This window comes from Acytostelium subglobosum (assembly GCF_000787575.1).
Source record: "Acytostelium subglobosum LB1 DNA, scaffold: scaffold1, whole genome shotgun sequence".
Classification (NCBI taxonomy): Eukaryota; Evosea; class Eumycetozoa; order Acytosteliales; family Acytosteliaceae; genus Acytostelium; species Acytostelium subglobosum.
The window spans coordinates 1,188,159-1,201,338 of NW_012236531.1; the positions used below are offsets into that span (position 1 = coordinate 1,188,159).

At 41.9% G+C, this 13,180-nt stretch overlaps 6 protein-coding genes across 6 annotated transcripts; 2 read left to right on the plus strand and 4 right to left on the minus strand.

Moving 5' to 3' along the window:
* Positions 1 to 16: 16 nt before the first annotated feature.
* On the minus strand, positions 17 to 759 carry SAMD00019534_004880 (hypothetical protein; the record flags this gene model as incomplete). The annotated part of the gene is made up of 4 exons (XM_012903921.1): positions 17 to 128; positions 203 to 315; positions 388 to 517; positions 614 to 759. Coding segments are annotated over 4 exons (501 nt in total), but the record flags the coding sequence as incomplete, so codon positions are not given.
* A 974-nt stretch (positions 760 to 1,733) lies between these two features.
* SAMD00019534_004890 (hypothetical protein) lies at positions 1,734 to 2,520 on the plus strand (the record flags this gene model as incomplete). Its single annotated transcript, XM_012903922.1, has 3 exons — positions 1,734 to 1,781; positions 1,860 to 1,986; positions 2,087 to 2,520. 3 exons carry the CDS (start codon positions 1,734 to 1,736, stop codon positions 2,518 to 2,520), a joined length of 609 nt encoding a protein of 202 aa, XP_012759376.1.
* A 137-nt stretch (positions 2,521 to 2,657) lies between these two features.
* On the minus strand, positions 2,658 to 5,774 carry SAMD00019534_004900 (hypothetical protein; the record flags this gene model as incomplete). Its single annotated transcript, XM_012903923.1, has 3 exons — positions 2,658 to 4,054; positions 4,136 to 5,374; positions 5,462 to 5,774. The coding sequence occupies 3 exons, from the start codon at positions 5,772 to 5,774 to the stop codon at positions 2,658 to 2,660; spliced, it is 2,949 nt and encodes a 982-aa protein (XP_012759377.1).
* Positions 5,775 to 6,276: 502 nt separating this feature from the next.
* Positions 6,277 to 8,558, plus strand: SAMD00019534_004910 (hypothetical protein; the record flags this gene model as incomplete). The annotated part of the gene is made up of 4 exons (XM_012903924.1): positions 6,277 to 6,713; positions 6,795 to 7,236; positions 7,317 to 8,047; positions 8,108 to 8,558. 4 exons carry the CDS (start codon positions 6,277 to 6,279, stop codon positions 8,556 to 8,558), a joined length of 2,061 nt encoding a protein of 686 aa, XP_012759378.1.
* A 204-nt stretch (positions 8,559 to 8,762) lies between these two features.
* SAMD00019534_004920 (hypothetical protein) lies at positions 8,763 to 9,755 on the minus strand (the record flags this gene model as incomplete). The annotated part of the gene is made up of 3 exons (XM_012903925.1): positions 8,763 to 9,385; positions 9,443 to 9,604; positions 9,707 to 9,755. The coding sequence occupies 3 exons, from the start codon at positions 9,753 to 9,755 to the stop codon at positions 8,763 to 8,765; spliced, it is 834 nt and encodes a 277-aa protein (XP_012759379.1).
* An 849-nt stretch (positions 9,756 to 10,604) lies between these two features.
* Positions 10,605 to 13,050, minus strand: SAMD00019534_004930 (hypothetical protein; the record flags this gene model as incomplete). Its single annotated transcript, XM_012903926.1, has 5 exons — positions 10,605 to 11,228; positions 11,301 to 11,420; positions 11,495 to 11,867; positions 11,939 to 12,689; positions 12,753 to 13,050. 5 exons carry the CDS (start codon positions 13,048 to 13,050, stop codon positions 10,605 to 10,607), a joined length of 2,166 nt encoding a protein of 721 aa, XP_012759380.1.
* Between the last annotated feature and the right edge of the window lie 130 nt (positions 13,051 to 13,180).

The following is a 13,180-nucleotide window of genomic DNA, read 5'->3' on the forward strand; positions in this document are numbered from 1 at the left end:
TGATGATGATGTATTACTGCACATAGTCAACTGGCATATTGAATGAGTATGATCCCTGTTTGTGTCTTGTCAGTGGTCCACTGATTGGTATGACATTATAGTTGAATGTCAATGTTATGTTTGCGCTCCTGTATGTATGTATGATGATGATGAGGAGGAGTTAGTGAGTGTCCAGATCCTTGGTCATGTGAGACGACATTACCTCAGTTCTCCACTGTGATCAATCAATATATATTTGATCAGATTCTTCTCATTGATGATTGCCTTTGTCTTGTCATTAAGTATACGATCCCAGATAACTACTTGGCTGACAACCTTTGATTGATTGATGAGTGAGTGAATGAGTACTTAGTCGACACTCCAATGCAAGTATGATGACTATCTTACATTCTCAGTTGTTTGATATTCTGCTGTTATATAAAGGAACAACATCTTTGTGTTCCAGTTGAATAGAGGTGTGAGATCAGTGTCAAGGTCGACAACGACTTGTGCCAACTCTACTGGATTCCTATTGACACTGTTGTTGTTGGATGGATGATGATGATGGGATGAGTTGATGTAAGTTAACAAATAGAGATGAGGTATAGTTCATCCTCTTTCAATGATAACATACAACTTGTGCGCCTTTCCCGTTAACGTTATATCGATACGATCAGGAAAGAATGATCTTGAGAGTACATTGAGTACCAATACACCAAACAGAACAACAGCTCCAAAGCATATTATCAAATTGGCTCTCTGTGATACTGAATGCATTGTTGTGTTATATGTTATATTATATTATATTAATAAAAGGGAGACAAAGATTACTTGTACAACATTGATTGAATGATCAAGTGAATCATCAGAACCAATGCACTTCACCATCCTCCAACCACCCCGTCATCACTATAAAACTCCCATAAATTAAAAGTTTGGTCAACTTTGGAACTTGGTGTTGTTGACAAAGCCCTTCACTGTTTGATTATGATGATAATGGCTATATTCATTGCACTTAGGTTAACGAAGGGAAAGGAATAAAATGATCGAAGATTGAACGGTGAGAATTCAACCAATGGTCTAATTAGTCCTCTCGATCCTCCAGGTCGTGCCCGATGGAATCACAGTGATGGATACATACACACAACAATGAGTAAGTGTACATTTATATAAATGTAAATGAGTTATATGTGTCATCGATCAGAATCAGACACTCACACAAACACACTCACATCACATGACCACACACTTCTGCTGCTGCCAACAACAATCAATCAATCACACACCAATCATTCTGTTCACTCATAACACTAACCTCACTTCACACACAAACAATCACACATACCACATCCTGGATGTGTGGAGAAGAAGGTCATGTGATAATGTATTGATTGATTCCAGCCTGTTATCAAAACACCTGCCTGCCCTGACTGACTGACTAATTAATTAACATATTAACTAGGTATTCCACTTTACACGGAGGTGTAACATCCATTTCCCAGTTCCTCATTCCAATACTCTCTCTCCACACTCACATATATACAACAAATATAATATAAATAACACCTCTCTGTCAATCTTGTCTACTCCACTCACTCAATCAATCGATCAAACACACTCTCTACGCATTGATTGTCCCATATTAGTCGACAATCACCATTCGTCAGTCATATTCAATTTGATTGATGTCTGACATCTGACAGGATAGCTATCAACAAAGTTATTATTATTAATAATATTTATATTTATTCACAATGTTCCACATCAAGGTTGTAGTGGTTGGCGATGGTGCGATTGGAAAGGTAATGGTCTTGTCTGGATGTTCACCATCAAAATGATTGATTGGTTGACTTACAATTACAATTATACCCTCAACTTAGACATCAATGCTTATATCATTTGCATCAGGAGGTTTTCCAAGAGACTACCAACCAACAGTATTTGACAACTTTAGTACACATAAGATGTATGATGGCAAGGCATTTAAACTTGGTCTTTGGGATACAGGTATGATCATTACATGGAGGACACCAATTGGATCACTCACTCAATCAATCAATCATTGGAACTATTCCACTGACTCAACCAATCAAACAATCAAATATAGCTGGACAGGAGGACTTTGATCGTCTTAGATTCCATGGGTACGTTTCAACAGATATATTCCTGATGTGTTATTCAGTGGTCAATCCACCATCATATCTTAATGTGTTTGATAAGTGGCTACCAGAGATCAATCATTATACAAAGAATGTACCTATTGTATTGGTTGGTACACAGACTGACTTGCGCGAGGATGCCGAAGTGCTCAAATCACTGGAGGAGAAAGAGATGAAACCGATCACCTATGAAGAGGGCCTGGTTATGATGCGAAAGATAGGTGCACGCGCTTTCTCTGAATGTTCGGTTCAGACGATGAAGGGTGTGCCACAGGTGTTTGAAGAAGCGATCCGCATCTACATCGAGACAATGTCCGAAGGCAAAGGCAAGGTCAAGGATAAGGAGAGGAGGAAAGGTGACAAGAACTGTGTCCTACTATGATCCCATCGCATCAATCTTCCCCACCCTTTAGTATAATTGCCAGTCAGTCAGTCTGGAAATTAATATATATAATAATAATATATTTGTAAATGTACATTTGATTGGATTGTTCGTTGATTGAATGGTTGTTTGTTGACTTAGTATCCATCAAAGTAATGTTCTATTCGTTGTGATAATGGACGAATTGTTGATTGGATCATATCCAGGATGTCTCCATTATGCTCTTCTACTTTCTCTACCTTGTCTGTTGTTTTGTTCGGCTCCTGTGATGTTGTAGTAGTAGTTGTAGTCGTGGTCGAGGTAGTCTGTGGGGCTTCTATTGTTGGTGGAGGTGGTTGTTGTTTGGGCTCGGAATGCTGCTGAGGTGGTGACCTCTGGGCCTGAGTCTGTATCTTATTCTGTGATTGATCGATTGGATGTTGTTGTTCATTTTGTTGAAGTTGTGATATAATACGTGTCAGGTGTTGTTGTTGATCCATTAAGTTGTCAAGCTCGACCCTTATAGCTGGTACTTCCTTGTCCTGCTCAGTGTCTGACTTGGCCTTATTCAAGTATTCCTTCATCCTGTTTATGCTAGTCTGGTTTGAATTGTACTTCTCACGCAGTTGTTGAATCCTCTGTTGTATCTTCTCATGGGTGATTGTTTGTGATCCAGGTGATGGTGATGGTGATTGTTTGGCGTTGCTATCTTCGTCATCATGGTGAGTGTCATTGATGCTGATGATTGGCTGTCGGGTTGTACGTGGTAGTGCGTGGAAGATCTGACTGGTGTTCTCCATGATCGATGATGAGAGTGTACTGAATGATAGTCTGAGACTCTTTAGAGTGTCCATTGATCCACTATGACTTGGCTGTGATGAGAGTAGATCAGGCGTGAGTACGGCGGCTCCAGATGATGATGAGGTTGACGATGTTGATGAGGATGATGATGCTAGTGCCTCGCGACGACCATTCAACTTAATCTTGCACTCATAGTCCAATGATAGTTTGAATGTCATCGTGTGCAGAGGGATAAAGAGTTGGCTGAATGACTTCCACACATCGAGACAGTTGATCAAAGCATTCTTGTCGTAGTAGGTGGTCACGGCTGATTGGTTCTGTCGCAGACATATCAGCCATTGGTCCAGTATATGATTGTTTAGCGCCAGGCAGATGAATGTTCGCAGCTTTAGGTTGGGATCGCCCCACTGTGCCGCATATTCTGCATGCGAGGAGTGTTCTTGTCTATTGATTGCTTCAATAGTCTGGCAAAGCGACACGCCAGCAATCGAGGAGTGGCTGGTCATGCGTCGATACGACTCGATAAAGTCCCAGATGTGATTGTTACGCTGCACTAGTGATGAGAGAAGGTGAGCGCCGCCGCCTCCCTTGACACGGAAGCCATGTGATAGTACGTTGGCAATTGTGCTAGAGAGTTTGCCTCTCACGAGCACGGCGATACGGCGGCATTTGGTGTCGTCGCCACAGTAATCCTTGGCAGGGGTCGTTGCGGCATTATCAAAGTAAGTCACCACTTCAATGACTGCATGCTTCACTTGAGTGAGTAAGTTTCCAACATGATCAATGTCCAACACTGGCTGGTCACCACGATGCTGATTAGTCGTTCCAAATATACTTGACAACAATGATGTTGACATCGAAGTTACCATCGGTGAGTTGTTGGCGCTGTTTGTTTGTGATCGTTGTTGTTGTTGATGTTGTTGTTGATGTTGTTGTTGTTGATGGTGATGATGATGATGTTGTTGTTGTTGTTGTTGTTGTTGTCGCATCTTGTGGAATGGTGACATGTTGTTGTTGGTCAAGGGGATGGGAGCATCGAGTAACTCCCATTTCTCATTGCGAAGGCCAAGTACCAACCCTCCCGGAAGACAGTATTGATGACTGCTCGAGAGTGTAATGACCCTCTCGCGCTCCACTAGTAGCTCGACCATCATACCATCACCATTGGCTGCGGCACTGTTGATCTTTTCTCTAATACGATGTAGTAGTTCCTCTTTGGATGGTGTGCCGGGTCCAATCTCGACAGATGACTCGTTACTAACACACCATATCTTTGACAATGGCTTCCAATCCAGTTTGAACTGACCAACAAGCATTCCAGCACATTGAGTATCGCCATGATTAGTCATCTCCAATATTATATTCATTTGATTTGGTGTGTCCACTACAAAGTATCCATTTTGATTGATCTGCAGTCCAATGTTGACGGGCATCACTGAAACACCCAAATGGTCATTGTTGTTGTTGGACTTGTTTGTTGATGATGTCGTTGTTGGTGATGGTGGTGGATACATTGATAGAGGGTTGTCATCCATGTCCTCAGCAGGATACAGATCTGAATGATCCAATTGAGTTGTGACTCCTTGTTCATGATCGTGCTCATTATGGTGCTCATCATGATCCATATTCTCGGGAATGGACAATGGATGAACGATCGTGTTGTTGTTATTTGTTACAGGCCTCTCCTCCAAGTTACTGTACTTGACTTCTCTGACCATCAATGATGTTGAGCCTCCCAGGTGATCGCTCTGTGCCAATGGGTTGTTGTTGCTGGGTGTGGTGTCATCCTTTGACTTGGTAACTTCTTTATCATCATTATCATCATGATCATGATCATTATCATTATCTACATCAGTTGTACTTGATAGTAACTTTGATTGTTGGAATAGACCAATTGTATCTATCCAACAATTTCTAGTGTCCTTGGTGTCAAACACCAACTGCAATGATGTACCATCGTCCAGAGTGCACGACAGTGTATAGTGCGAGTGATCAACATCATCCACCGTTTCATACTTTGCAATATCATTGAGCAGTATGAAGTAGATTGGTGTGTCAACGACCTTTGATCCAACTATTTGAGTTGATGATTCGTCGAAGACATGATGAGTAAGTATTATTGATTGATTGATTGATTGACATGTATCTATTCGTAATATACCTTCATAGAATGATAGTATCGATTGATCCATATCGAGTGTATAGGAGTACTCTTTGATTGATAATCCATCAGATGTACCATTTGGAGTTGTTGAAGAAGTTGTTGGAGTTGTATTTGAAGTTGTTGATGCGGTTGTTGTATCATTAGTGGCAACAGCGACATCCTTGCTGTTGATACTGTTGTTGATACTACTGTTGCCACTAGTTGTACTTGATGATGTTGTTGTCGTAGTGGAGAGGATACCTCTGACCTTGATGACACCCTTCAACTCAACATGTACATCATTATCAATGTTTTGTTCATCATCTGTCATTATTAACTGTGTCATGTTATAAAAGAGAAGTATGTAATAGTGATAGAGATAGAGATAGAGATACAATGATGAGTTATGAATTAAACTTTGAATCTTGAAGTTTTTGAATCACAGTCCCCCTTTGTGTGTCTTGTCACTGTCATTGTAACAGCTATTCCAATTGATTTGGCATTTACCATATTAGGAAGTAATATGTTCTAGAATTTATTTACAATGTTATAAGAGTATAAAAGAGTATAAATAGGTTATATATATTATGTTATATATCTAAATATTTCAATGTATAAGTATTTGTTTGAATTGTTGAGTTTGAATAGATTACCTTCAATCATTTCAAATAAACAATTGTTTATGTCTTCAACACACAACCCACACTTCCATCAACTTCACAAATTATTTAATTAATGAAGACTTTGTATCTTTTGCACAACGAATACATTATTATCACTATACAGATATTAGATAATATAAATATATTTTAGATATTAGATATTAGATAATAATGTCAACATCAACACCAACACCAACGTCATCTGGTGATGTATTCTCATTAGATACAGAATCACAATCTCCGACATCGAACTCCCAGGCTCCGACCCAGACTCAGTCACAGACTCAATCACAGACTCAGACTCAGTCACCTACTCAGACTCAGACACAAACATTGACATCTAGCAATGATGCAACATCTACAACACAGGTATTGTCTACTTCAACTTCAAGTACATCTTCAATCAATCAACAACAACAAGAGAAGAAGTTGTCATTCTCACAGGATATGTGGGATGGCTTTGATCTACTATGTAGGAGGACAGAGTTTGGTCTGGATCAATGTAGAGAGCTGTTGGACTTCTTCAAGAAACGTGCTGCACTCGAGGAGAAGTACGCCAAGAGTGTCGTAGAGCCGTTCTCAAAGTTCAAGTTCAAGGATGATACAGAGTGAGTGATGATGAAGATCATGTTGATGATGATGATGTTGAATTCACGTCTCTCTAACATAACATATCACTATCACCATAGTTCATTCCAGAAGGGATTCCTATGCATGTCAATGTTCAGCGAGTCAGAGTCCAATATCCACAAGTCATTCGCACAGAACTTGATGAGTAATCTATGTCATCCTTTCACAGCGATGGTCAAGGAGATGGAGATTCGAAGGAAGAATATGGTCTCTGAAGGATTGAGATTGAGGAGTGATTACAAGGACTCTTTGGAGGCCGTCAGACGTGTGTACCAAAAGTATGAGAAGGCCAGCAAGGAGACAGAGTCGGCAAAGATTGAGTTGATCAATGTGTTGGAGAAGGAGCCTGACAACAGTCAGAAGATCCAGTCGATTGACTCCAAGGTGGCCAGGTGTGAGGCACTCTCCATCTCTGCCGAGGAAGAGTACAAAGACCAAATCAAGGAGACCAACAACTTTATCCATGGATACTATCAATCAAAGATGGAGGACAACTTGAATGTAAGGATGGATCGGTCACATGTCTGAATGAGTGACCCCATTGCCAGTGACTAACGATCATCAATCAATCCAATACATAGGAGTTCCAACAGTTTGAGTCGATGAGGATACAGTTCATCAAGAGCAACATAAAGAACTACTTTGGATTGATGTTGGAGATACCTCCTACACTTGAGGGTGAGTTGAACAATGGTTGCAAGCAGACTGATTGGATCGATCCAGAGACAGACATCCAAACATTCATCCAGACACATACAACATTGCGAAAGATACATCCACCATTGCAATTCGAGCCTTATATCGAGGGCAAGCTCATCTCATTGAACAACAGTGCCAGCTCTGTGCATCTGACTGCCTCGTCGCCTCCACCTCGCAAGCTCTCATTCAAAGAAAACATCTTTGGATTCTTTAATGTTCTAAAGAAAGAAGATGTATGTACCATCACCATCACGTCGTTTGGACAGTATACTGACACGCCTACCCTGGCCACACCCATTCAGAGCGTACACGTTGGTCGACCCATCTTTGGAACAGACTTGGATGAGTTGATGAGACAACAAAAGAATGAGTTCCCGCAGGTTGATGTACCCTTGATTCTGATCAACTTTGTTCAGACATTGCTTAAGCTGAACGCTCTAGAGACAGAGGGTATCTTCCGCATGTCACCATCACACACTCAGATACAGCAAGAGAAGTTAAGACTTGATGAAGGTGGCACTCTGGATCACCTGACTGATGTACATCTCGTAGCATCACTCCTAAAGAACTGGCTTAGAGACCTACCAACGCCAATAATATCAGCTGATATTTAGTATGTTGTTAATCAATCAAACAATGTGATGGATCACTAACCATATATACTCAAATTCAGTGACGAACTATTAACATCACCAATCAACTCATGGGCGATTATGGAAGCTAGACTACCAGAGCTCAACATCAAGGTTCTGCGATATCTTATAGACTTCTTGGTCGAGTTTAGCGAGCCAGAGTACGCCATTGCCTCCAAGATGGACTGTCATAGCTTGGCAGTGGTGTTGGCGCCAGTACTTATCCGCTCGCCAATCAATGATCCACAACGAGCGTTGGAGAATTCAAAGAAGGAGGTTAAGATTATCGAGTGCATGATTGTCGAAGCATTGGCCACCAAGAAGGAGAAGGAGCTGTTGCACGCAGAGCGAACAAGAAACAGGAACAACACTCCTTTGCACTTTGACGAGTCCAGCATCACTGGTGTGGACGATCTAAAGCAGGACCAAGAAGTCGACCATGATGAGCTTGATCAAGATGAACTCAAGGAGTTCATTCAAGTCCCTGAATAGCCTGTCTCTCAGTCTTGTTCATCAATCCATCTTAATTCATATCCTACTCTTTCCTTCCTCTAATACTGTACACATGTCTTTATCAATAAACTTGTATCCGATTATCATTGAATGTAGCTACTGATGGATATTCATATATACAATATATATTTATTTGTAAGTTAACTTATGTTGAATGTTGTCTGATTATTGACCAAAGCATGCTCAATAGGTGGCGGTCTCTTGCTTCAAGTCCTTGCTCTGGAGCCATGTGGGCTCTCCCTTGACAAGCTGAACATTGCCAGTGGACTCCACCTTCTTCACGGCCTGGTTGTAGGCAACCTGGGGACGGTTCACAGTCAGGATTGGCTGTTGCATCTGCTTCCAGTTCAATGTGCAGTTCTCCCACTTCTGGAAGACGACCTCTGGTGTTCCCTTAAGCTCAGAGATACGGATAATTGGTTCACTCTTGAACAGCTTGATCACTGGCTCGGATTGGTGAACCTGGATCTTGGGGGCATCACAAGCTGCAACGGTGATCAGTGGCTGGGCAGACTGGATCTTAACCTCTGGCTTCTGCTGGTTGATGATGACCTGAGCCTTTGGTTGGTTAACATTGACGATTGGATCACGCTGGATGAACTCAATACGTGGGGCCATTTGGTTGACATCGATCACTGGTGCCTGCTGCTCCAGGAAGATTCTTGGGGTTGGGTGGGTGATGTCCACTCTTGCTGGTGGGATGGTGACATCAGCAGTTACCACTCTCTGCACAACCTCAACCTTTGGTGCGTTCTCTCTGATATTGATCTCTGGTGCCATCTCAATAATATTGATCACATCCTTTCCTGTATTGGGAAATATTAATATTTGTTTCATTATCAATCAATCAATTCAACACTAACCTTCGTTAACCTGAACCTGAGTCTGTTGTCTGTCAACCAGAACACGTTGTCTTGGTTGCTCTAACTTGATGACTCCACTCTCCTCACTCCAAGCAGCATTCTTCTCAAATGCACCTCTGGTTGAGGAGTATGAAGTGTTGGAGGCAAGCTGTTGGTATCCAGCTGGATATGAATGAATGAACAGAGGTAGAGTGTTAGAAATATTTATCGTCAATAAACAATTTGAATGAAGTGGATTATTATTATTATTAAGTTATTACTTACCATGGTCGACAGAGTTGCTGATTGTTTGGTCTTGGTATAGGGTGGCCATTATATTCTATTTACAATTATTGATTATTAAAATGTCTGTAAGACTGACTGAAGGATGATATATATAAAGAGGTATAGAGAGATAAAAGAATGATTATATGTTTAAAGACGTATCTTAGATGAATGAATGAATGTTTATGTTTGTAGTTTGTTTGGATGGTTAGTAGACTGTGAGACTGGAAGACTGCGCTTGCAACTAGTTGACAGGCTGGCTCGTTGACAGTCTATTGGTGAGTGTGAGTGAGTGAGAGAGACTATGAATGTAGATACCTTTGGAGATGCCTTGTTCATTTACGACTTTCCCTTTGGAGACTGTCTTTGATATTAATCATTAGATATCGTCCCTCCACCTCACCATCTATACATCTCTATTTAGTAATGTTTTCATTCTCGTTGCCAACACTATCTAGTGTGAATGTAAGTGTATGTGTGTGTGTGAGTGTCTTTGAGAGAGTGTATTGTGAGTATGTGTATGAATGACCATGGGGTGTATGTCTTTGTATCTCATTGTGACTTCATTCTTTATCCCACACACTGTTTTCTTTCATTCTCATGTGACCTTTGACTTTTACCAAAAGAAGTAATAATTTGGTACTCTATTGAATCTACTCATGACTCTTTCACTCCATATTGTAGTCATGAGGTCACAGTCGTCCCTGCTCCTTCCAAGAACACTCGAGTCCATGCACACTGCTACCCATTCACTACCTTCATTCATCCATTCCATTCCATTCTATTCCACCTTTCATACATCTGTTCATAGACATATAGTTGTTGATTATGATCATAATGTTTGTTTATGAACTTTATACTAGTAATAATAATAGTAGTTGTTGGAAGGAACAACACTCTACAATTTGAACTTGGCACCTGATTCGTTTGATACCTTGGGCTTCTTGCTGTTTCTGTTGCCATTGCCATTGCTGTCGTCTCCACCCTTTCTCTTGTTATCTTGCTCTTCTTGGAGCTTGGCAAAGACGTTGCCAGATGATATATGCTTCCTGGTCTTGCTTGGGTCGATGATGGTTGTGTTCCTTGATGCTTTGAGATGCTCCATTGCACGTCTGGTCTCGTTCCTCTTGGCGAGATTGGCGTTTGTCTTCTCGGCCTTGAGCTCCTTTGCATCCTTCTCCTTCTTGTCCTTGCGCCACATCTCCTTGGTCTTGCTTCGCAGCTGCTTCTTCTCCTCTTTCGACATCTCTGAGTATCCCTTCTCGTCGGCATTCTGCTTGAAGTACACCTCCTCTGGTGCCACCAGCTGTGCGGTGCTTGTGGCCACTGGAATCTTCTCCTCGATGGAGATCGACTGTGTATTGGTGATATTGAGCTCCTTATTCTTGATGCGCTTTGGTGTGTAGTTGAAGTTGGTAAGTGAGTCCAGCTTGTACATCAGAGCTTCCAGCAATGTGTGAATCTTCTCATGCTTCTCCTTTGTCTCGTCTGTCAACTCTACTCCCATAGCCTTGGTCAAAAACTTGTTGGATGGATGGTTAATGGATGGAGTTAGTGATTGAGATGATTGAGATGATTGTATGAGGTAACTTACGTCCTTCTCATAGACTGAGCTCAGACCCTCAGCATTCTTCTGATCATTGAGCTCAACCTTTGCCTTGAACTTCTGCTCAAACTCCTCCTCAGTCTTTCTAATTACATCGCTAAAGTTTTTCTGTTGATTGATTGAAGGTTAGTTAACAATCCGGTCCAGTCCAGTCCATTACAATCAATCAAGTCCAAACATACCTCGAATATCCTCTTCTTGATAATGTCCTCCAAGGACTTGTTGGTCTCCTCGGTAATAACTGGCGCGACCTTTTGTGTATATTCAAAATCCAGATGCTCCTCCAACAGCGAGTTGACTGGACGATCCTTTGCAGCAGCCTCACCAATGACAGTCCACTTCTTCTTCTTCAAGTTCTGTTTCTCGAGCTCTCTGATTCTCTCTTGTACCTTCTGTGCTCTCTTCTCAAAGGCAGACAGCTCCTCCTTTGGCAGTGTTGATTCCGAGTCGTCACCAGCGGTGGCGTCCTCTGCCAGATCGTCGTCCAAGTCCAAATCATCATCATCCATATCATCATCGTCTCTCTCCATTGGGAACTCTTCCTCCTCATCCTCGCTGTTGATTGATTGACAGAGTGTGTGAGTTAGTGTATGTCTCGCGATGATCAACCTCGCGATGCTACATACTCTGGATTCTTGAAGAAGTCGTCAAACTTCATGTCCTCTGGCTTGACTTGCTTGGTCTTCTCCTTCTTGGCTACACCTTCCTTCTCTATGTATTTGTCCAGCAGTTTGTCGAGTCTGGCTTCCTCTTCGTCCATCTCGCCCTCGGCGAATCCAAATCCTCCTTCCTCATCCTCGTCATCCTCGTCAAAGTCCTCGGACTTGTCAGAGTCACGCTCCTCCTCATCGGCGTCGTCCAAGAACTTCTCCATCTCCTCTTGATTGAAGAAGTTCATATCTTTGCCCTTTGTGGCTGGTCTTGACATTAGCTTCTGATCCTCATCACCATCCTCCTCGTCGTCGTCTTCGAGGTCCTCGTCGTCATCCTCTCCATCGAGCTCATCATCATCGAACTCCTCGTTATCTTCATCGTCATCATCGAGCTGCTCGTCATCGTCCTCGTCTTCAAGGCTGCCACTGATTCCATCATCGTCAAAACTGCCATCTTGGAGGTCACCTTCGTCGCTGAACTCGGCATCATCCTCCAACTCCTCGTCGTCCTCCAACTCATAATCATCCTCACTGTACTGGTCTGCATCTTCGTCGTCCTCATCCTCGTCGTCATCATTCTGCTGCAACATCTGTACTTGTTTGGTGATGTAATCCAACATTGGATCATTGAACAATTGTATTTGTGCCCAAATCTGTTCATTATCGAATCCCTCCAGCATCAGTCTATCCAGTGCATCAGTGGGCTGTACCTCCTTTGCCTTGGCTACATGACAGTGAGTGTTAGTCGGTGATCATTCCATTACATTCCACATATATGTATACATACAATAGTTATATAATCTCTCGAGTACCTTGGTAGTCAATTGTTGGATCTGTGTTGGTTTATCGATAAAGTGTTCTGGATGCTCGCTAACATCCTTTACTGCACTCTCTACCATGCTCAATACGCTTGGGTCATCTACTGGAGTCTCGACAACCACTGGCTCTACAACTTTTGCTGTTGTTGCCTTAGCCTTTGTTGGGACTGCTGTCTTCTTCTTTGTAGCCGCTGCAGTCGAAACAACAGGTTGTTGTTGTTTTGGTACAACAACTGCTGTCGTCTTTTTCTTTGATTGTATAGGCATGTTGTATATCTATGTATATATTTATATTATGAATGTGAATATGATAGAGAGAGACTCACTAACAAGCATTTGGCTCGTTCGTTTTTCAAAATGACGAAAAATTAATTTATGGGTTTCAATCAAAACATTC